Source organism: Hydra vulgaris, chromosome 15, assembly GCF_038396675.1.
Source record: "Hydra vulgaris chromosome 15, alternate assembly HydraT2T_AEP".
Taxonomy (NCBI): domain Eukaryota; kingdom Metazoa; phylum Cnidaria; class Hydrozoa; order Anthoathecata; family Hydridae; genus Hydra; species Hydra vulgaris.
This window is the reverse complement of record NC_088934.1, coordinates 31108566-31134819: the sequence shown is the minus strand read 5'-3', so window position 1 is coordinate 31134819 and position 26254 is coordinate 31108566. Positions and strand designations below refer to the sequence as shown.

At 26.6% G+C, this 26254-nt stretch overlaps 1 protein-coding gene across 6 annotated transcripts in view; it reads right to left on the bottom strand.

Moving 5' to 3' along the window:
* Positions 1–15739, bottom strand: part of LOC136091318 (fibrillin-2-like) — a 154898-nt gene extending 139159 nt beyond the window's left edge. For 4 of the 6 annotated variants that reach the window (XR_010643901.1, XM_065818736.1, XM_065818734.1 and 1 more), the window contains exons 1-2: positions 15617–15739; positions 4996–5050 (exon numbers count right to left, since the gene is read on the bottom strand). Coding sequence is in view for 5 of the 6 variants with exons in the window: in XM_065818736.1 (XP_065674808.1) it covers positions 4996–5050; positions 15617–15649 (88 nt within the window). In the remaining variant the exon portion in view is untranslated. The remainder of the gene's footprint in view (positions 1–4995; positions 5051–15616) is intronic. The other 2 variants (XM_065818733.1, XM_065818735.1) reach the window with 1 other exon arrangement.
* Between the last annotated feature and the right edge of the window lie 10515 nt (positions 15740–26254).

The following is a 26254-nucleotide window of genomic DNA, read 5'->3' as shown; positions in this document are numbered from 1 at the left end:
TTTTCTAAAAACGCTGTTTGCTATAAAGATAAGCAAAACTAATGAGCAAATGCTAATATATATATAAATGTATATATATATATATATATATATATATATATATATATATATATATATATATATATATATATATATATATATATATATATATATATATATATATATACTTTTATATAAAATATCGAAATCCAAAAATTTATTTCTTTTAAAAAGAGTTAAACCTTTACCCTTTTAAAACATACCTCAATGTATTTTGAAGTGCATCTTATAAGGGTAAGGATATTAATAATATCCACATATTTACGCCAATATCTTGAAGTTTTAAGAATTAAGTAATACAAAGAACTTTTTATCTGTATGCGCGTAAAAATAATAAATTTTAAATTAATATTAAATAATAATATTTAAAGTTTATATTAAAATGTAATCATTGGATAACTAAACATACAATTTTTTTTTTTTTTTGGTAACTTGGCTATGGTTTTTTAAATACTTTGAAAATTTATAGGTCTAAAAGTTTGCTGAAAAAAGAAAACTAATTTCTTTCAACTGTAGTTATGTATTAAAGAACCATACTCTTCAAACAATTCAAAAAGGTTACAAAAATAACCAGCTCAGGTATATCTTGTATTTCTGAGGTAATTTTAGAAGTTTCTATAGATAGATACAGCACAAAAAACTCAAAACTTGTTAAAAATAATATTTTCACTACAACCTGAGCCTAAAGCACGGTTTAACTTTAATGGGAAAGTCAATTATACAGTTACCTTTTTTTTATGCATCTTCTAAAACTAATTTTAAAGGATTAGGTAAAACACCAGGAGCAAAACAAGAAAAAAATAATTTGAATGCTCTGAGAAAGATTAACTCAGTGAAAAATTATTCCTTCTCAGTGAGAGACTGCTTGTTTCCCATGAACTATTACCAATTTCTAGTAACACCAGTGATGATCTCCACTTTCAAAAAGAAAAGGAAATGAAACTAATCTTTACAAAAAATAGACAAAATTAGTTTTAAAAAAAAGAGAGAGAGTGGAACAAAAAATAGCCTTTTATATGCACACATGAAAACCTGGAAAAAAACTCTAATTAAAAATGAACTTACCTTTAACATAAACTGTTTGCTTGAATCGGACAGCAAACCTTTACAAGTGGTGGTCAGCAAACACAAAACATTATCTTAACAAAACTTTTGTTAGGATAATGTTTTACAGTGCACTTAGTTAATAGCTTTTTTTTGAAGTATGAATAATTTCATAAATTTTGAGAAAAAGCACAACCATTTGCTACCATTAAACTATGAAAATGTATTTATCATAACTTACCACCTAAAGACTTAAAGTATCAAATATGTTTTATGTGTTTATATTGTTACAACCTGGTATTCAGCCGAATATTGCAAACTATTCAGCCAAATACAGAATGGCAAAAAAAGTAGTCGAATAGACCGAATACCAAAAAGTCACTGAATATATGTGACATTATTATATGAATGAGACATGTGAATATATGTCTCATTCATATAATATTGTTAAACTTAACAGTTGTGCCCCTTCATGCCTTTTTTGTCTTGGCAGCCATTGCAGCCAAGTTAATGGCAAGAAAGAGTAGCTGCACTTTATTTTATAAAAAAATGTGAACAAAAGTGTAATGTAGTGTATGTAAATATCTAACATATTTAAACTTAAAATTATATAATATTTAAACATATACCCTGTTTTACAATTTTACTTTTACTAGAAAATTACGTTATGGCAACATCATCTCAATTTTGATTTATAGCATTTATTTGTTGTTTTATAAATATTTTTGTTTATTAAAAAGTGTTAAAACATTACAGCGCTCGAAATAATTATTTAGAGGTTGTCGATCAACACTAATCAGCTGAAATGATAAGAATTGAAAAGTAGATGATCAAATAATTTTCCGGGCGATCAAATTTTTTGCTAGATTGTTAAAATTTTTGTAGCAATTTTTGTGTCACACTTTTTATGTTTGTGATTGATAGCAGTGCTTATATCGCAGAATTCCAGCTTATTTTAAAATTCTGAAACAATGAAAAAATTAAAAAGAAATATTTATCACTGGGTCTTGTTTTAAAGTGTCTTGTTAAAAATACAAAGGAGCCTTTAAAATAAATTTATTTTAAGTGTTTTGTTATAAAGGCACTTTAGGGAGCTTTTAAAAAAAATAATAATAATTTCTTGTATACTTAACTATTTCTTGTATACTTAACTATACTTATACCAACTTAACATAAAAATTAACAAATAAGAAATTAAGTTGATCAAGTCAAATTTTGATTCGTCATTCGATTATGCAAAGTAATTCATTCTAAACATTAAAAAAACTTTATTTTCTAATCACCTTAAAATAGTTTTTAGTGCATTATTATAATGCTGGCTTTGAGAGTACAGAAGATAAAAAATAATTTTTTTAACAACAAAATACATCACTTTAATTACTTTTGACTTTTATCTAACTTGTTTGTGTTGTCATTGTGTTGAAAGCCAGAACCATTAAAATAATTGCAAAAGCAAATGAAATTAAAAAATTTTTAAATAACCAAAAAAATGTAAACCTCATTAACTTGTTTTAAAGTGCTTTTTTTTTTCAATTTTGTTTGCTTTATTTTAATTTTTTTTTTAGTATAAATACATTGACTGACAAATAGGTTGAACATACGAGGACCGCTGTTACATCAACTGAAATATAGTTAGACAAATAGATACAACAGGCAAGGAGTGCTGCTACATTAACTCAGTAATTTTGGCTGGGGCGAAACCGTAGTCCAACCCTACAGGTTGTGTGTGTGTGTATATATATATATATATATATATATATATATATATACATATATATATATATATATATATATATATATATATATATATATATATATATATATATATATATATATATATAAATTCAAAAATAGTCAGAACAGTGAAACAAATAGAAAATCCAGTAATTCTTTTTTCTCACAATGTTTTTATTAAAAACAATATAATTACCAAACAAAATTACCGATACAAAATATTCTTTATATATATTTTTTAAAACTATTAGCACTAGAGGCCTTTCAAAGAAAATTTCCTCAGAAAAGTTCCAAGAGAGCTTGAATCAGAAAGTCGTATAATGACATGTGACATTGTTAACCTCTATACAAGCATTCCACATTATCTTGGATTAGAAGCCTTAAAATTTTGGATAAATAAATATAAACATTTGATAGATAAAAGATTTACACCTGAATTCATAATTGAGTCAACATCTTTCATTCCCAAATAACAATAATTTCATTTTTGACCAACAATTATTTCACCAAATAACTGGTACAGCCATGGGTACAGATTTTGCACCAGATTATGCATGCCTTACTATCGGGTTCCTAGAGGAGACTAAATTTTTTCCAATAATTCTACCTCAGTATTTTTCTAACCATGACGAAGATGATATAAAGAAATTTTATTTTAGATATATTGATGATGGTTTCATAATTTGGCCAAGACATCTTGACATCAGAAAATTTGAAATTTCTTTAACTGAAATAAATGACTCTATTGGATTTACAATAGATTTTGAAAAGGAATTTATAAAAAATGGTAGTACCTACAGTGTAATTAACTTTTTAGACATAACAATCATTCTTGAAAATTATAATAAAATTCAAACAGACACCCATGACTATTTAAACTATAACAGTCATCATCCATTTCACATTAAAAAGAAAATTCCTTATAATTTAGCTAAAAGAATAATTGTTCTTAGATCTAATTATGAAATAGAAAAATTACGCCTAATCGAACTAAAGGCATGGTTAAAAGATTGCGAATACCCTGATGAAATTATTCAAAAAGCATTCCATAATGCAAAACTACAAGGACCAGCACCAAAAAAGGAATCTAAAGAAATAGTTCCTTTAGTGACAACATTCTATAGTAATCTCAATTGCCAACCTTTTATAAGAGAAGCTAACCATTTGCTCAAAGTATCTTATAATGAAAGAATTAAAAGTGTTTTTCTAATATTCACCCGGTATTAGCTTTTAAACAACCTCCTAACTTACTAAGAAGACTTACTTCTTCAAATATTGAAGTAACTAGTTAGAAGATCAGCATATTCAAATGCAAAGATATTCGGTGCAAAATTTGCAAACTATACCTTCAAGAAGTAGATAAGTTTAAAACATCTAACAGAACCATTTGGAAAGTGAAAAGTCACATCACATGCAACAGCAAAAATGTAATCTATTACCTAAAATGTTTAACATGCAAAAAACAAACATATACTGGTAAACTAATAATTTAAGATTACATATAAACGGACATATTTCTAGTTGCAGAACTGGCTTATCAACTGATCGATTTGACAACCATGTTGATACTTGTCAACGTGCCCACGGAAGTGTATTTGAACCTTTTTTCCAACTTTTCTTCTTTCTTGAGCTTAACAACGAAAGTTTTTTGTTATCATATGAAAAGCATTTGCACAAACAAAAACATGATACATTTAATTGATATTTCCTGTATATAATTACAATTCAATCTTTCACAATCAATAGTTACCCATAGCAACAATATAAAAACTATGTTATTTTTGTTTTTAATACAAATATCTTGTATAATACTAAAAACAGCACTACTGATGATTATTTGAAAGGCCTCTAGTGCTAATAGTTTTAAAAAGTATATATAAAAAATATCTTGTATTGGTAATTCTGTTTGGTAATTATATTGTTTTTAATAAAAACATTGTGAGAAAAAAGAATTACTAGATTTTCTATTTGTTTCACTGTTCTGACTATTATTGAATTTATTTGGTTAAATATCATATTTCAAGTTTATATATATATATATATATATATAAATATATATATATATATATATATATATATATATATATATATATATATATATATATATATATATATATATATATATATATATATATATATTACATAACACTCATACATATAATACTAATAAAGCCATACCAACATTTCCTTGAACATCGTCTATCAGTATTATTAATATCAACGCTACAGGTATCTAAAATATATTTAAATAAAAAAATGATCAATCAAGTTATTAATACTATTTAAAATAAAATTTTTAAATTTTTAAAATTTCTACTTAAAATATGACTTTAAAAATATATATTTTTATACAGGATTTAAATATGTTCCTTTATATATAGGGTTGGCAGACGTCCTGTTTTTACGAGGAATACAGTGCCTAACCTGTACAAATGAATTTTTTTAATGTGTTCTCCTTCGTAAAAGCCACACATCTGGCAACCCTATTTATATATGATCCTGAATATAGTTTAAAATGAATAAAGTTTCAGAACACAAGATAAAACTCAAATTTCTGGAAGCACAGATTAATTATGCATTTTATAAAGGTTTTTTTTTTAAATTGTGATTCCATGAGAGTAATTCCATGTCAATTGAGCCAGGCCATATCACCATGCATCTCAGATTTTGCTAATTTTTATACAGTTGAGATTACTTAGTAAAACAAAAAAATTCTTGAAAATTTTAGCTTTTAGCTCCGAGAGGATCCTGAAATATGATCATTTTACTTTTAACTGATCTTGGCCAGGCCCCTCTTTTAAAGCAATGTGACTTGGAACCTCTAAAGGTTCCAAGTCACATAGCTTTAAAAATATTTGATATTTTGACTTAAAAATTTGTGCCTGACTATTTTCAGGGTTGAAGAATCCAATGAAATAATCAAAAATATATAAAAATATTTTTAAGTACCTGTAATTATCAATGTAAATAACTTTAGGCAATTTTTTATATACCTGATTTTGATGCTCAAGAAACCCACGTGGCCTTGATGACATCAAAAAAAAAAATTTTACACATTATTCTAAATTTTATGATTTTTCACAAAACATAAGAATTTTGATCTGCAAGTATATAGATTTTCAAATATGAATAACGGGGCACAGGCCCCACTTTTTTGTAGCGGAATCTTGCAATACATTTTCCACTACCTTTCAGGCTAGCTAGAGCTATGAAAATTTCTGTGTTTTTTTAGTGTCGATAAACGAGCATTTTAAAATTAAAAAAAGGCCCAAGACACTAGGGGAGGGGGATGGGGGTATGCGCCCCACTTTTTTGAACAGAATCTTGAGATGGACTTTTCACTATCTTCAAGACAAGCTGCAGCTCTGAAACTTTCAGCATTTGTGTAGTCCTGATGAACATGCGTTAAAATTGTTTTAGGTCAGACGACCAGATAGGCCACGGGGACTATCTGGTCGTCTGAATTTTTTTTTCTTAAAAACTTATTTAAGATAACTTTAAAACCATGGTCTTCAATTTTTTTTTTTTAGATTTTTATTTTTAACAGCGTTAAACATTTCATATGTTTAACAATGTTATAAATGTTTCCTAAATTTTTGGGAAACATTGATAACATTGCTTCCCAAATTTTTGTGGTTTATATTTGTTTTATTTGGTTTTGATCATTCTTTATTCAATAATCTTTTAAAAATGTTTTAAGAAACTTAATGTTTATAAGAATTTTGATTTGCATGATTTTAACAGAATTTTATTTTGTATAATTTAAAATTTGAATTAAAAAAGAAAAATATATTTTGCTAATTCTAAAATGGTAACAGCAAGTTGTTAACAGAAACAAAAAACATCTTGTCATTACACTAATATAGAAGAAATTTGTTACCTATTAAAGTCATCATTAACATTTTTAACATTAACAAATTGAGTATAATTAAACTGTGAAAAGGAAACTTTTTTTCTGTCAAAGTAAGATAAAAGAAATCAATCACTGTTAAGTTTTGTATTACCATGGTGATTGCTTAAGTTGCTTTCATTAAATTAATTACTATTGGTTTCTTATTTTTAAATTAATCTCAAATTGTTTTTAGTGTTACCGTAAGAATGGATTCATGTGATTTTGGAAAAAAGTTAAATGATACTTGTCATAAACTAAGTTATTGTAGAAAGATTGATTTAAAGAAGTTTGATTGCTATAAGAGAAGATGCAAGAGAAGAATTTATTTGGAGATCTGGAATAACAGATGATAAAATTTTAACAATCTGCCTTCATCATGCAACGATTTTTGGTACACACTTTGAAAAGAAGCACACATAATGTTGTAATTTATTAGACAAGCATAAATCAAAAAGAAAAGCAAAGGTAAATATTGTTGATAAAAAATTATTGTAAAATCTTTTTTGAATAATGAAATTAAAATCTACTAGTTTATAAAAGTTTGAAAAAAAGCTGATATGTTTATGCATTATATATTGAAATAATTTTCATATCGATAGGTAATTACTAAAATCAAATTGTTCTTTTCATTTCAGGGAGTCATGTAATAACATTAGACATGGCAAAACAATTAAGAATTAATTTTCCAAATGTTGTGCCTGGATATCAACTTTGTCGGAGCTGCTTTGATGTTAAAATCAGTAAATTTCATGAACAAGATAATTGTGAACTTGAAGAAACTATTTCATGTGGTACTTGTGAAAAGTTACGAGAGGAATTAAATTTTAGTTTGGAAACAATAGGTGCATCCCCCATAAAACTTCATAGCATTCCAAAGCATCAACGGTTATCTGTTGCTAAACGTAAAGTTATAAAAACAATGTCAAAGTATGAAGAGCATAATTCAAAAGTATATAATGTTAGGGAAGAAGAACTGAAACATAAAATTCCTCATACAAAATTATTGACAAAAGTAAATGCGATGATCTAGACAAACTAACAGCAGAAATAAAAGAAAAGTTAATTGTTTCTGACCAAAAAACTAAAATTCAGTTGTTAACATTTACACCCGAGTCTTGGTCAAGAAATTTTGCTGCAAGATATTTCAACGCCACTATATACCAAATTAAAGAAGTGCGCAAACTAAAGAAAATAAGTGGGATTTTTTGAGTTCCAGGCACTAAGAAAGGAAAAATATTTTAAGAAATAACATTAAATAGTGTCAACAATGTATACCATAATGACGAATTTACTAGACAAATGCCTGGTAAAATAGATTACGTAAGTATTGGTAGAAAACAACACATGCAAAAGCACCTTATTTTATGTAATCTTAAAGAATTTTATGTTTCTTTTAAAACTAAATATCCTCAAGACATTATTGGATTTTCTAAGTTTTGCAGTTTAAGACCAAAATGGTGTATAAATGTTGGAGCATCAGGCACTCATTCTGTTTAAGTATGTACCCTCCATCAAAATGCAATACTCTTGACCAATGCTATACAAATAAAATGTACTTACAAAGATCTGATGACAAAAGTTGTTTTGATGTGACAAGTAATGAGTGCATGGTTCATCGATGTCCGAACTGTCCAGGTATAGTTTCTTTAAAGAAGTTTCTGGATGCACAACTAATTGACAATGACGAGGAGGTGTCATTCAATCAGTGGCAGAAAACAGACAGAACAACATTGATCTATCAGACAACAACAATGGAAGAATACAAATTAATGCTATCAGAGACAATAAACAAGTTAACAGCTCATTCCTACATTGCAAAATGTCAAGCAAGATATCTAAAGAAACAAAAGGAAAATTTAGCAAAAGACTGCTGTATTGTCTTAGGTGACATTGCAGAAAACTTCACTTTTGTTATTCAAGATAAATCCAAAGCTACCATTGGTGCAAAAGTCAATGCACATTGCACCCCGTTGCCGTCTATTTATTAAACGAAAATGACCAACTTGAAGAAAAATCGTTTTGCTTCATGTCAGAAGATAATGAGCATGACACTGGTTTTGTTTATGAAGTTCAAACACAAATAGTTTACTATTTAAAAGAATATCATCCTAAACTTTCAAAGATTCTTTATTTTTCTGATGGTTGTACTGCATAGTATAAAAATCACAAAAACCTTTACAATATCTGTCTCCAAAAAAATGATTTTGACATTAAAGAGTGGACATTTTTTGCTACAAGCCATGGTAAGTCACCATGTGATGGTATTGGTGGCACTGTAAAACGATTAACTGCAAATGCAAGTCTACAAAGGCCCATAAATGACTAGATATTGAATTGTAACAAAATGTTTGACTACTGTACTAACAATATTAAAGGGATTATTTTTTTCAAGATTGAAAAAGAAAGACTGACAGAATTGCGCACCACTTTGAAAAAATGTTTTGAGCTAAGTAGAACAATTCCTGGAACTAGGAGCTATCATCAATTTAAACCAGAATCTATAGATACTATTAGCTTTAAACAAACAAGTGAAGATGTTCATATAACAGGCATTTTTTCTTTTTCTGGAATTCAAAGTTCTCAAAATGATCAGCAAATTAACATTGATACTTTGAAATTGGGTGAATTCATTATGTGTAAATATGATTTGTTTGATTGGATTGGTATGATCAATAAAATTGATAATATAGAGCAAGATGTTATGGTAACGTTCATGCACCTGCATGGTCCTTTTAAAAAACTTTTCTGGCCATCTAGAGTAGATGAGCTTTGGGTGCCAATTACCAACATAACTTGTATAACTGATGCACCAGTAACAACAAATGGACATTTTTATACTTTGATCGTCGACGCATCTAAGCTAATCTTAACATTATCTTGACTTTCTTTTTTTTGTATTTTATTTTGTAAATAATGAAGTTAAACAGAACAAGTATAAAGCAATAAAAATTTTTGAATACAATATTTTCAAAGTTATCTTAAATTTAAGACACATTAATGTGTTTTACAAAAAAAAAAAAAAATTTTTTGAGAAAAAAAGTGGGGCATGGTCCCAGGTGCCCTAGCCCCATGGACCATCTGGTCGTCTGACCTGAAACAATTTTAACGCAGGTTCATCAGGACTACACAAATGCTGAAAGTTTCAGAGCTTGTCTGGAAGATAGTGAAAAATCCATCTTAAGATTCTGCTCAAAAAAGTGGGGCACGTGCCCCCAGCCCCCTCCCTAGTTTCTTGGGCTCTTTTTTAATTTTAAAATCCTCGTTTATCGACACTAAAAAAACACAGAAATTTTCATAGCTCTAGCTAGCCTGAAAGGTAGTGGAAAATGTATTGCAAGATTCCGCTACAAAAAAGTGGGGCCTGTGCCCCATTATTCATATTTGGAAATCCATATACTTGCAGATCAAAATTCTTTTGTTTTGTGAAAAATCTTAAAATTTAGAATAGTTTGTACATTTTTTTTTTTGATATCATCAAGGCCACGTGGGTTTCTTGAGCATCAAAATCAGGTATATAAAATTGCCTAAAGTTATTTAAATTGATAATTACAGGTTCTTAAAAGTATTTTTATATATTTTTGATTATTTCATTGGATTCTTCAACCCTGAAAATAGTCAGGTACAAATTTTTAAGTCAAAATATCAAATATTTTTAAAGCTATGTGACTTGGAACCTTTAAACAAAGTTCCTAATTCTGAGAGGACAAGAGGGGTCTGGCCAAGATCAGTTGAAAGTAAAATGATCATATTTCAGGATCCTTTTGGAGCTAGAAGGTAAAATTTTCAAGAATTTCTTGTTTTACTAAGTACTCTCAACTGTATAAAAATCAGCAAAATCTGAGATGTATGGTGACATTTTTGAAATTTTCTGGCTCAATTGACATGGAATTACCCATGACATATTTAACTTGGTTATTGAAACTTATTGTTCAATGAAATTATACTAAAGGGTTGGTGTGATCATTAGTTGATAAATATAGATAACTCATTTAATTTAATTAATATTGGAAAAAATCTTTCAGCAAATCTAATCAAATTTGCACTAAATAAGATTTTGCAATACTTTATACTAATGCAGATTTGCACTAAGGAAGTTTGTACATAATCAAGAAACATTTCTTACACACAATAATTTACATAATAATTTTATTATTATGTAAATTATTGTGTGTAAGATATTTACATAATAATTACACAATAATTACACAATAATTACACAAAATAATTTGATAAGGATATGATCAGAATTGATATATATATATATATATATATATATATATATATATATATATATATATATATATATATATATATATATATATATATATATATATATTACTTATCATAAATATTAAATAGAACTATTATTTTTATTGCCATTTGCTTTATAACATTATTATAAAGCAAAAGGCAATAAAAATAATAATACTATTATTGTAATTGCTATTATTGTTGTTAATCATGGATACAAGATAGACTTATCAATATTAAATAGTGCTTTCCATAAACATTCTGGTAAGTAAATAATTATAAAGTAAACAAAAGCAGTATCATGTTAAATAGTTAAAACAGTTCAAAGCAATAAAAATAACTCCTTTAAAGTTTAAAGATAAAACCCTAAGAATTATTTAAAAAAGTAAATAACTATAAATGATAATAATTATAGGGTAAATAATTAATAATTTGAGAATTTAAAAAAAAAAAATATTTTTTTTAATTTTCAAATTATTTTTATTTACCCTACATGGAAATAATTATACAACACAGTTTATTGATTTCAATTTGGAGTGAAAAAAAACCTCTATTTTTCTCTTTCTACATTTACTTTTGTTAAATGTATTGTTTACATAGCTATTTGTTTTAGTTTTCTGTCATTATGGCAAGTCATACAAACCTGTGGTTACAGAGGTTGATAAAAATGACTCAGATTCTGAGTCATTTTTATTTTATTCTAAGTCAGAAGCAATCAAAATCACTTTTTCCATGAAAGAGAATCATCCTTCTTTTTTTTTTTTTTTAACAGACAGGTTTGCTAAGACAAAAGAGGATTTTTCTTAACCTTTGAGTTATGCATTTATGAAGATATTTTTATATGCATTTATAAATATAATTATTATTAATTTATGCATTAAAACAAAATTAACTTTAATAGTTCATATGTTTTTTTGCCCTCCACTGCGAAGGAAATAAGGAAATACAATAAAAATTAGCAACCAGACAATCTCTAATGGACTTATTATAAAAGGACAAAAATAGACTTCGACAAAGCACTAATTGCAACAATTTTAATTACAACTATTAAAAATGAATTGTCTATAGAAAATGTTTGTCTTTCTAGACAATTATTTTAAAAACGGACACTAAATAAACAATCTCGATTTTTTAATGAGGTATAGAAGATCTATTTAATATATAATTTGGACTTATAACGAGTAATTAAATTTTCACTGCAGCATCGTTTTAAAAACTGAAAACGAGCACAAAATTAAAAATACAATGTTTCTAACAGAAGTTCATTTTTTAATTTTTTGTCTAGCGTGTGCTGTTGATTAAAAAGTTAATGTCTATATAAAAACCTCAAAATGGACTATTTTGTGCTCAATTGAAGTTCATTAATTACTCAGTTCAGTTGTTTTTCAATTCTCAGTGAATGTGCGTGAAAATTTATTTTTAAAATGCCCTCTCCAGTTTAGGATTACTTCAAAAAAGTTTAGTTTATCATTTAAAAAATTTTCCTTAGTCACTAAAATCTTTATCACCTTCAATAAAATTATTTTAAAAATATGTGATCAAGGAGTTGTCCTTTATAAAATGTGGATTAGTAAGTAGAAGATTCCAATAGGTGTTAAAATTTATTTAGGTTTGTGAATAAAGCAATAGTGAAAAAGAAAAATGTTTTTTACTTTCATTTTATTGATGAATATGTACGCAAGTTTTAAACAATAATTAATCATGGGCAATGATCGTCATTTGGAGTTTTGATGTCATTTCAATATTTTTTTTATATTATAAATTTACTACATAACAATCTTCAAATAATACGGTAATGAAAGATTTCTGGTTTTATGAAATCAAGTAAATTTAGACAAAATCATAAACACCAAATAGACAAAAAATTATGCTTTGTAGACTTATGAAGTAAAAATTATTTTTAAACTGAGCAATCTTAGGACACCATCAAAAATTTGATAGGCACAACAAGGAAAAAAAATTAAACATTTGTTCTGTCCATTACAACATACAGAATTGTCTATGTCTGTGTTGTAAGTCTATCCATAGACTAGTCTGGTTACTAATAAAAATAACACCATATGAAACATCATAAAATTTTTAACCTAGACTAAACCTGTATTTTGAAATATAATTTAAATTTTTTTTAAAGAAATATGAATAATGTTATACCAGAGCCTAACTTTATTTGCATGAATCTTTATGTTGATTTTTAGTGTTTTTAGTTTTGTTTACAAATCAGCTGTAGAATTTGGCGCAATATAAATAATTTTTTATTAGCGCGATTTTTACGCTCGATTACGCGATTACGCTCGAAAGTCGATTCAATAATAATTTTGTAAAAGTTTACTTTTAGCTATACATCATAAAAGCGAAATGAAGGTTTCATCACTAAACGGGACATTTAACGTTGCCCCTTCTTCTAATTATGAGGTTTGAAATCGGCCACCGCGTGAGGTGGCTGCCTTTGTTTTTAAAGTTCTCAGTCAAACACAACTTTTAAAAGAATTATTTGAGTTTGTATGTTGTTAAGTCTTTAATTAATTGTAATGAATGTATAAAAAGGACGGTATATTAGTGACCTCACTGAAGGGATGAGAGGGGTACGGGCAGCACTTAAACGTCACCCCTCTGTGTTAGATCGTGACACTATCACAGTTTGACTCAGAGGGGTGACACCAAAATGAAAACAATGCAAATATGATAGAACTGCTCATGCTCGTGTAAGTTTATTTTTGCTCTTGGTCTAACCAAAAGTTTTCAGGTTTTGATTTTTTGATATTCTTTATAAATAACTCTACTATTTCTTCATTTCATACAAAAATCTTTTGTCATTTATTCAAGATCAAAAGATTGTACTTTGTATGCCCCAACTTTTTTTCTAAACGACATTTTTTAAAAAAAAAAAAATTCGAAACCCGTGTCGTTTTCCTATTTATCAAAGTCTAAAGGGGTGACATCAAAAGTTTACAAAATAAATAAATTCTTTCTTCATTTTACTTATAAAATTGACATTTCTGATCATAAACATTTGTTCAATAATATATTCAAAATAATATGTTCAAAGGTGTTTTTAATTATGAGTTTTTATTTGTATATTAATTTATGTACTATCTGTTAATAATTATTATTCAAAAATTTAACGAATTTGCTCACTATAAAAACAGTGGAAAAGAATTTGTTTAAAATGCGTATACTGAATATTGAGGGAAAGAGACAAGGAATCCTTTTTCCGAAAACATTTGCAATTATAGCTGCGCCAGACAAATTGCGTTTTTAAATTGTACTATCCAAGTTCACATTTGAAACTTTTGAGCAATGGTGCGTTTACGTTTTAATTTTTTCAATTTTATTTATATCTCCTACGCAATGAGAAGACCATACTGGGAAGGCTGATTCTAATAATGGTCGGATATAAGTAGTATACAAGAAACGCGACTTCTAAATCATTTTAAATTTTTTTAGCAGTCTATTTCAAGCTCTATTAAAACTGCGTGCTTAGTTTGTAACTTCACTTAAAGGTTATTGGATATTATACAAGACCGACGACACGGATTCCGAAGTGGATGGGCACAATCCAGTTTTTTAATCAGTTATGTAATTGACCGCGAATGCCTTAGGCATTCAGTTTATATAAAAGTGTTTCGTGCGGTACCTTGCCGAACGCTTTTAAAAAGTCCGTATTTTGAGATTTCAGTCTGTAGACTGAGTTATATCTTGTTAAGTTATGATATTGTGCATAACGTTAATGTTATTTGTTCTAGTGAATAATCTTGAAAAAAAAAGTCACACTTAAGTCTTCTAACTTTTAACTCACATAAATCTTTCATTTATTTAAATTTAGGTATAATTAGGGTTAGGACTATCGTAATTGTAATTGTAAAAATTAAATACAAATACACATTACAATACAATAATATTGTATTGTAATATTACAGAAACAATACAAAAATTTTATTTTGGTATTGTATTGCTGTGATAAAAAACAATTACAATAAGTATTGTATTGTTTTTTTTCTAAGAATACAATAAGAGAACTATTGTACTGTTTTGTTTTAATGAAATAAAATTACAATAACTATTGTAATGTTATGATAAAAACAATTACAATAACTATTGTTGTGTATTTCTTTATAATAAAGTAGAAAATCTAATGTACTTTAACGTATTTATATTCATCTCTGACAAACTTACTATTATTTTTGCTATTTTTTATTTACGGATTTGCAATGTATTGCAAATTTTATTTTTTACATATTTAGATTTTGCATCACCTATCTTGTTATGTATTTCTAAATAGCCACAAAATATTGCCTGTCTGGTGATAGCGTTACTATTATAAAAAACAACATTCATAAATTATTTTATTCAGCCCTTTTATTTTTTCCTCTTGATTTTAATGCTGATAACAATGCTTTTTGAATAGAAAATTATTTAAAGTTTTGTTCTACTCTTTAGTCAGACGTGTTGGTGTTTTTTTCAAGAAAAGCGCAACTCAAAGTATTTTTTCGTTCAATATTCTTGTTATATGTTCTAAATGATACTATAACTGACAGAAAGAAAACACATTTAGTTTTATTTTGTATTTAAATGATAAATTATTTGCATTAAACCGTGTATTACGTATGCAAGGTTATAAACATTTAACAACAATAATATAAGTAGAATTTTACTTACCAAAAAAAATAATTCTTTAATAAATAATTTCATATTTATCAGCGCTTTGAGTATATAAAAACTTTTAACTTTTTGCTCATTAAGTTCTAATATTTTAGGAAAACATGAGAATAAGAAAACTAGCCTTATAAATATATCGATTCTATATCTATATAGATTTAACGTTCTTTAGATTTAAAATTTATATTTGACATGATTGTTAATGGCAACGTCAAACGCATCGCTTGAGTTTGTTAATTATATTCAGGTACTTGTCATAAATTAGACATTTTTTATTATTAGACAGACCGCTGCGATTCGTAGTTTGTTCCAAGTCTGGTTTAGGTGACAAGCGACAAAAGAAATAAATTCGCAAAGCCGTCTCTCGTTTTAGAAAAATAGTCTAAGAAAATCATATTTTTAGAAACACGTTTTTGCTCATGTCAAAAGATTGTTCTAGCATGTTAAACTGATTTGCTTAGATTAGATTTTAAATTTGATAAAAGTATAGAAAATATATACAAGTTTTTCCTTAATTTATCAACAATTTATAATATCATAAAATCGTCTAACTTAATACCATCAAATAAGTGCTTTTTGTAGCTTTTTGTCATTGATTTATGTTTTATTTGTTTTTAATAACGTAAATCACTGTAAGTGATACGACTTTTGTGTTAATACGACTTTTTTGTGTTAATGTATTTTCAGTTAAACGAGTTTTCTTTAAGTTAATTGTCGAAGTGGACTAACTTGAACACAATTTAAATCGAAATGATATTATTTTGTTTTAAAAAGTTTTTAAGTAACGATTTTATAAGTTTCTAAAATTATTAAAAAAAAAAATTAGTTAAAATAAATTTATAAAAAAATTAATAAAAAAAATTAATAAAAAAAATTTATAAAAAAAAATTTATAAAAAATCTATAAAAAATTTATAAAGAAAGAGTTATAAAGAAAAGTGAAGCTTTTTTTAAGAATAATTATTCAACAATAAAAATGATCATGAAGCAATCAATCAACATGATAATGTCACTTTTGCTTCATGATATATTTTTTTTAACTCTTTATTTTATTTTGTTGTTGTTGTTGTTGTTGTTGTTGTTGTTGAAGATTTATACGCTTTTCTTATTCAACCAGTTTTTAAGCGTTTATAGTTAACTTTTCCCAGTAAAAAAAAAAAAAAAAATTCAAATACTGTTAATAAAAACTAAATAATAACGTCATGATAAAAAGTATGACGATGACACTCTTACCCCAACGCATAAGTTTTTCAAAACATTAAAAATAAAACAAAAATAAATTCGACATTTCTCTATTACACAGCATGATATTCCGTTTTAAACTCTTAAATAAAATGCTTTTATAAAAAAAAAGAAAAAAAAGAAAAGAAATCAAGTTTTAAGAGAGGTAGAGTACAAGAAATAGTTAAACCGCGCAGGTACTCGCTTTCTTTAAAACTCCCCTCCTCTCTAGTACGCATTTGTTCTTTTGGGGAAGCCCCCACCCATATCCCGTTTACCTGCGTATGAACTTTATGGAAGACCCCTAAGATAAGTTCAAATTTTGATAACTCGTCGCGTTGGTTTGATAAGGGACGAACTGAAATTTTTTATATTAGGAGAATTTAGAAAAAGTATTTTAAATTTTTTTTAATGTTTAATTTAAATTATTTATATTATTGTTATTTTTTTTTTATGACTTATTTTTCGAATGATGTATAAAAATACATAAATAAACAAAAAGCAATCATATAGATATTTTTATTTAGACAATATATATAAAAAAAAGAAAAACTGATTTATTTGCTATTCTCCTAATGTGAAAAAAATCAGTTAGAACCTTCTCAAACCAACGCGCCGAACTATATCGTTAAAATGCTATAAATTTAAAAAAAAAAAGTTTATTGTTTTTTATAAAAACTACTTTATTCAAAATATTGACCATGGTGATGAATATTTCTCAAAAGAAAAGCAGGAATTATTATTCCTGAAAACTAAAAAAAAAATGAAAACTTGTTTAAGACAAAGTTTTTTATGTAAACTTTATGAGTTTTTTTTTTTTAAAAACTTCTTTAAACCAAATTTAAACCAGTTTAAATTAGGTTTAAAGGAGATAAGTCACATTTTTCTATAAAGTGATTTGAAGTTATTGTGAAATCCATGGCAATAACCGTCTTTTGTTTTTAAAACGTCACTAGTCAAATGCATTAGATGCTAGCTAAAGTTATTTATTAAGCTTCATACTTTTTGATAAAATAGTATTTTAGAAAGTTACAATTTAAAGACTTTAACCCTTTTAACCAGAGTATCCGATGAAAAAAAACTAAAGTGGACCGCTTTAAATGCCTATATAAGTCCACTGAAAATCCACTATTGAGTGTTTGCTGGGTTTGGTGGAAATGATGAATCTTTCAACAACCACGCTGCTCATCCTTGGAACGCACTACCAAACGAAGTTGTCAGTGCTATTATTGTCAACTGCTTCAAAGCGAAATTTGATCAGTTATTATTATAGCTACCACAGCGCATCATCCTCCGTGCAATCTAGCACGAGCTAGCATGGCTAACTGTTTAGGGGCTTACGGAAATACATCTGGTTCCGTCTAATTCAACTGCAACTATTTCCTATGTTTTTCGTAAAAATAGTTTATAACTAATTTTGATAATACTTATATGTGATAAATATTATATATGATTATTTATATTATAATATAATACTCATAAAATGGATTAAAAAAATATCGATGTTCGAAAGAAATCTAACGAAACGGGGAATACAGATGAAACACAAATATCAACAAATGTTGTTCGCGATATTTTTCATGAAATGTTTTCAAAACAGCAGAAAGATATCTTTAAGCTTATCTGTGGTAACATAAAAATAACTAACGATAGAATAAATGAGCTACTTAATGAAATACATAAATCAAAACAAATTTGCGACTTTTTAAAAAGATAAAACGAAAAGGTAAACATTAAACGTAAAGAAATTACCGAGAGAGTAAGAATCCTAGAAAAGACAAATAAAGATATCGAAGAAAGCCTAACAGTTACTCAAGACACCTAAGAAAAAAGGTATGCGAACTAGAAAAGAAAATTAAAAACAAAGACAGTATAGGTGAAGAGGAAAAGAATAAATTACGACAGCTAGAAGACCTGGGATGAAACTGAAAAAAATTATTAATTTTATTTGAAAACGAATTAAATATTAAGAACGTTGATATCGAGAGGGTTCACAGAGTTGGAAAAAAAGAAGAAAATAAACCTAGAACAATTTTTGTTAAAGTTCTACATTACAAAGACAAAATAAAAGTACTACATTCATTTAATCGACTTAAAGGATCAGGAATATACATCAACGAAGACTTCTCTTTTGAAACTACGGTCATAAGGAAAAAACTCTTAGAAGAAATGATGGTACATAGAAAAAATGGTAAATATTCTTCTGTAAAATATGATAAACTTATAGTTAAAGAATTTAGGAAAAATAAAGCGAGTGCTTAATTACTTTATCATTTATATTTATATCTTCTTTTTTTTTTTCTTATCATTATTATTTTTTTCTTTTTCAGAAAAATACGAGTTTAACAGTTTATAAATAATTCCCAACTTATGAATGAAGATAATGTTACACCTAACTCAGTATTTAATTTTTTTTTTCTATTATAATTATTATTTGCCGTATATTAAAATTTACAATTAAATAAATCGTGTTAATAAATAAGAGAGCTGGAGCAACCTGAAGACATTAACTGTCTTATCATCGAGCCCCATTTACATTAAAAGAATCGTCAGTTTATATACAAAAAAGAAAAGTAGCTAAGTACATAATAAGAATTTTACATATGTTAGTTACAATATAAATATTGATATAATATAAATATTAGTGTTGAAATATAACGCAATATATCAAAGATTAACAACAACATAAAAGTATTAAAGTTTTTTAACAAAAAAAAAAAAAAAAAACCTGCAACAAAAGAGAACTAGTGTCAATAACTATTTTTTAAGATAATTTATATTATTTATTTATTTATTTTAAAAGAGATATTTTAAATCAAAGTCATTTTGTAATAAGAGAATCTTAGATATATATTCTTTTTTTTTTGTTATAAATTTTGAAAAGTGTTTCCATAGAAATGGTCCACGGTGTTGGATTTGGTAAGAACTTAGTTTTAAATTAGTTTTTGGTACAATAAAGTTGTTAATTGAAAGTTTAGTAGGATACTTGTGCGAGATTTCACTAAAATAAGACTGAAATACAATAGGAGAAAGCCCATGTTTTATTTTAAACATGAATTGAAGAACTTGGTGTGTATTAAGTTTATAGATACTTAGGGCACCAAGCTTCCTTAAAAGAGGTTTGCAATGAAAAGTTCTGTGTACACCAAATACAATCCTGCATGCGTGTTTTTGCTTACTATAAATATTTTTATTTACTATAATTAGTACTACCCCATACAATATTACAGTAAGAGATAAAACCATGAATAAATAAAATGAAAAATATTTTTTTTTCAAGGAAGTAGTGTTAAGATATGGTTTAGTTTTATATAATATGGAAATATATATTGAGATTTTATTTTCTATATATTTTATATATGGTTTCCATGACAAATTTTCATCTAGTATTACTCCTAAAAAATTTACGATTGGTTCCCTTTTTATAAATGTTTTATTGATTAACAGATTAGGTAATTTTAGAGGAATATCATCATCTCTACTAGGTTTAAAGAACAAAATAAATTTAGTTTTTTCTACATTTAATGAAAGCCTTTTACTTGTATACCACTCGTTTATTTTTAATAGCTCTTCATTAAATATATTAAAGAGAGCTTTTATATTTTTGTTGGAATGAAAAAAATTGGAGTCGTCTGCAAACAATATAACATTTAAAATATTTGATGCTTAGAACAAATCATTTATATACAATAAAAATAATAATGGCCCTAAGATTGAACTTTGGGGCACACCACATGTAATGTGTTTTTCTTTTTCAATTTTTTTATGAATAAAACATTGTGACCTGTTCGCCAGGTAATCCTAAAACCAAAGTAAGTTTTTAATTTTTTACTTCATAGAGCTCCAGTTTTTTTATAAGTAGCTTATGGTTAACAGTGTCAAAGGCTTTTGACAGATCAATAAAAACTCCTAAGGTAAAATAGTCATTATTGAAGGCATCTGATACATGATAGTTGAATTATCTTTTTTAAACCCAAATTGTTTACTGTACAGCAAACTGTTTAACATCAAATAGTTATAAAGTCTGTTGTACATAATTCGTTCCAATAGTTTTGAGAAGCAAGGTAAGACGGAAATAGGTCTGTAGTTGGAAATATTAGTTTCGTCACCAGGTTTAAAAATTGGAGTGATTACGGTAACTTGAAGTTTTTTTGGCACAACACCTAATTTTAATGAAAGGTCAAAAATATGAAATAATGACGGTTCAATGATATCGAAAACCGACTTAACAACATTTACACTAATTTTGTCAATGCCCGCGCTTTTATTACTTTTAAGACTATTAAAAGCATTCCTTATCTCGCTTAGATTTAAATTAGATTCTTCCATAATAGTATTACACGGCTTAATATGAGATTCAAACTCTATGGTACTTAGCGGAATTTTACTCGCCAAGTTCGACCCTACTTCAAGAAAAAATGAGTTTAGTTTTTCAGCTATTTTTTTATCATAAATCATTTCCGCGTCAATTAAAGGCTTTTGGGGGAGATTATTTTTTACACATTTATTTTTACCAATTATTTGTTTAATTAAATTCCACGTTTTTTTAGTGTCGCCGTTGGTTTTTTCCAGCAACATAATAAATTTTTTTAGAGTATTTTTTTGTTTTTTCAAATAAGTTTTTATAGTTTTTGTAGTTTATTTCATTTTTATATGTTTTATGCCTTAAATATTTAACATACAGTTTTCTTTTTTTTCAGACGATTTTATTAGTCCCTTGGTCATCCAGGGGTTTAAAAGAGACTTGGATTTTAAAATTATTTTTTTAACTGGAAATGCTATATCTGCTTACAGAATTGCGCTAAAAATAGTTCATATGCATTATTGACTTCATGGGATTGTAAAATAAGATTGAAATCGATATTTTCAGATAAAAGAGTTCGAAAATACAATAAGGAGTTTTCATTGATCTGTCGCGTTAAAATTGTAGAGTTCGAGGGGGGTTTATTTTTGGTAATGTTGTCAGTAATTAAGAATATTGGAAAGTGATCTGTTAAATCAGTTTTGATTATGCCCGTTCCTAAACGACGATTTTGAAAATTGTTAGTAACTATATTATCAAGTAATGACGATGTATTCTTAGTTATTCTCATTGACTTATTTATCGTTGGTATTAGGTTATATTGGGTTAGAGTATCTAAAAAGTATTGAACATTTTTATTTGAAGCATAATTAAGCAAATTTAAGTTAAAATCACCAGCTAAGTAAACATGTTTCCGTGTTAAACTAGTTTTGGTTAAAAAACTGCTTAAATAAGTTTTAAATTTTCTTAAACTACCAGATGGTTGTCTATGAATAGAATTAATTACAATATTTTTCGTGGTTTTGTTTTTAATTTCTATGCACAACGACTCATAATCTGTTTCATTAACATTAAGATCATTACGTAAAATAAAGTTATTTAATTTGTGGACAAAATACTAACACCACCACCAACGTAGTTAAAACGCGGTTAATTATTTAATTCAAAATTTGAATTTTTTCCGTTGGTTTTAAGCCAAGTTTCCGTGACACAAATTATTTGAAATTCGTGTTTTAGTTGATGCAATAAGAGTTTAAGATTTTCAAAATTTTTGTTAATACTTCGAATGTTTACATTTAATATAGAAAAGTTATTTTTGTTCTGACAGAGATATTGAAATTAAATAATACTCGCTTTCTAAATTTTTTCCATTAAAATAATTATCATCACGAGCATTCTCATCATTAAAATTAAATGAAAATTTGACCTCCATTTTTATAAGTAAAATTTAAAATAATTAATTAAACAAAGTATTATATAGAAAGTAAAATAAAATTGTAGTATATATAAATATGTTATGAAAATGATATTTTAGTTTTGTTCGCAGCCCAATCCCGAATGATCAACTTATCGTAAGAGATGAATGCATATTTTCCAGCCGCTCGTTTAACTTTCATCTGATCCCGTAGAGCTTTCCTAATTGTGACCGTTTCGGCACAAAAATCTTTATTAATGTAAATATTTTTACCTTTTAACTGAGATGTTTTTTTTTAGAATTTCAACTTTATCTTTATAATCTAACAGTTTTAATACAATTGTTCTTGGTTTGTTTAAATCTCTCTGACCAGTTCTATGAGCTCTTTCAATCCTAATAATATTAGGATTGAAAGAGCTATTAAATATTAGTAATATTTGTTAACCCCAAATGTTCTTCAAAAACTTTACTGACTTTTAATTCGCTGTCAATCCACGTGTCACCTTCGTTTTCTTTTAACCCGTCAAACCTTAAATTGTTTCTGCGAAATCTATCCTCCATCTCTCTTAGTTTACTTTTTATTTTAAGATAGTCGGAATTATGATTTTGCTTTTCGATGTGAGATTTTTTTTTTTTTTCCTGCTAAGTAATAGCTGTCTTAATTTTTTCTTCAAAAAGTTGTTCGTGAAAATTTAGGCTTCTTTTGGTTTCTTCTAGGTCTTTTTCTATTATATTTATTTGTTTTGCATGAGGATTAACCTTTAGATCTACTTTATCTAATCTATCGTATATAATTTTCGTGTTTGCGCTTAATATGTTTAACACGTTTTTTTCATGTTGCTTCGTCATTTCGTCTATTTCGTTCTTAAATTCTTTAAACATTTTTTGTATTTTTTTTTTCTTGATCCATTTTAATAGCGATAATTGACCAATATTTCTTTATTTAAAAATATATATTTATGTATATTTGTTTATTTAAATAATTGCAAACGATTAAAAAAAAACAAATTTTTTTTTTAATTTTTAAAAAAAAGAATTCATTACAAAAAAAGAATTCATAACAAAAAATAACAAAAATAGAATACTTCTAGATAATACTTCTTGATACTAATATTCTGACCCGGATATGAATTTTTTTAGTAATAACAAAGTATTTCAAAATAATACTACTTTATATTAATATTGAAAATTTGTATTTGTCTCAATATATTCATTAGTATACCATGTCTCGCTGAGACTAATAATTTTAAAATTAAAATTTAACCTCGCATTAAAATTGTTTAAATAATTCAAAATTTTTTGAACAACTCCTAATATTTAAATGCAAAATTGAAAATGAATTTGCATCAAGTCCTTGCATTGTGTTTCCAGTTTTAGAGTCATAATATATATATAAATATATAAACTGGAAACATTATGAAAACTAATAAAACCACAAAAAACTCGTTTTATACAGACCAATAAAACAAATGGAAAATCATATTAAAAACATGATAAAAAATAAATTACCACTTTATTCCATAATTAAAACCACTGTATTCCATAATTAAAATTACTTTATTCCATAATTAAAACCATTTTATTACAAGATTAAATACTTTATTTAATAAAACAAATAAATTATAAAAAATTATAAAAAACATTTTCTAAAAATTTTTTCAAGTTCAATATTTATTTTTAAATAAAAGAATTTCTTGACAACGCCAACAACAAATATTGCCTAAGATGCTCTTAAAAATTAGCAAAACTACCTGATCGGGTGTCTAGTATATTGCTAAAGCGCTCTTTTATCGTGTTTCTTGTTTTTGCCAATGGTTTCATTCTCATATAAATTGTTTTTATTTCACCAAAAACTTCCTGTATGTGATTTAATTGGGGAGAATGGGCAGATAAAAACTTGAAAATAATCAGATTTTCATTTAATAATCTCAACACATTCTGAAATATGGAATAAGATTTTGTGTAATAAGATTTTTAAATCTTTCCGAATTATACCATCACTTAACTCATAAGAAACTATTCCATTAATATTAATAACCATCATCAAGCTAATATTTACACCTTTGCTGGCTGGGACAGTTATAGGGTTAGGACTATTGTAATTGTAATGAAAACAATAACAGAAACAATAATTATTGTTATTGTATTAACTTAATATAGAAACAATAACAATACCTGTGATTTGCGACTGTTAAAATTCTGTAATACAATAACAATAAATATTGTATTGCAATTCATCTTTATAAAACAATAACAATATCTGGAAAAAAAAATATGTTGTAATGACCTACTACAATAACACTAAATATTGTATTGTAATTTGTCTTTGTAATACAATAACAATATATTGTTATTGTAAAAAAAGATATTAACATTCTTATTTAAGAAGAATAATTATGTTTAACTGTTTGTGTTACTAAACTTAGTTTTCATATATATTTTAAGTTCCTTTGCAGCATTAAAATCAAGACGAAAAAATAAAAGGGCTGAATAAAATAATTTATGAATGTTGTTTTTCATAATAGTAAAGCTATCATCACACAAACAAAATTTTGCGGCCATTTAGAGCTTAGAAATACATAACAAGATAGGTGATGCGAAATCTAAATATGTAAAAAAAAAAATTTGCAATATATTGCAAATCCGTGTTTTGGTTTTATTTAGTAAAATTAGATGCCCACGTGGTTCTCCCAATATGGACCAACTGCTGTCACTAAAATGGACCAGTGGTTCAAGATGGGAAACTGTAGTCCATATGGGGGAACATAAGTTCTTATTCTCTTGGATGTTATTATTTTATCATAGGCTATTAATAAATTAAATTATCTTAATCTTATGTTTTATTTTAATCTTTGATTATTATTTGTATTTGAAATTTGACTAGACTATAGCCAGACTATAGAATCTATAATAGATTACAGTTATTTAATTATAGTAATTATAGATCTACTAAGTATTTACTTTTACTATAATTGACCTATTAAATTTAAATTAGATAATTATATAATAATATAAGTTAAGATATAATTATAAGGCTAAGGGTCTAAAAATAATTAAGAATCATTATTAATATTATAGTAAAATTATAGTTATAGGCTATAGGCCTAATGATTAAAATTAAATTAATAATAATAATAATAGCCTATTAATAATAATAAATAATGATAAATATTTATTAAGTATTATATTTGTAGTGGTAGATTGTAGTGGGTAAATTTAGACAAATTTATTTTTAAAATTTTGCCCTGTCCTACAGTTTTTTCAATCTTTTTTTTTTAATCAGGGGCTGCTGGACTAATGATGATCTTCAACGTGCTATTGAGGCGTACAGAAATGGTGATATTGGCTTGAACAAATGTGCAGCCACATACGGCATCCCCAATGCAACTCTAAAGAGGCATTTTGATAATGCTAACAAGTTTGCTAACGGTTTTAAAAAGCTAGGCAGAAGTACTATCCTTCCTGCGGATGTTGAGCTAGAAATACACAACCTAGTTTTAAAATTGGAGGCCATGTTTTTCGGAATGTCGAGGAAAGATTTAATGACTCTGGCATTTGAAGTTGCAGAACACAAGGGTTTAAATCACCCATTCAATAAGGATAAAGGTCAAGCTGGGAAAAAGTGGTATTACAAATTTTTAACCAGGTTCCCTGACCTCTGCCTTCGCCAACCAGAAGCTACCTCCATGTCGCGAGCCAGC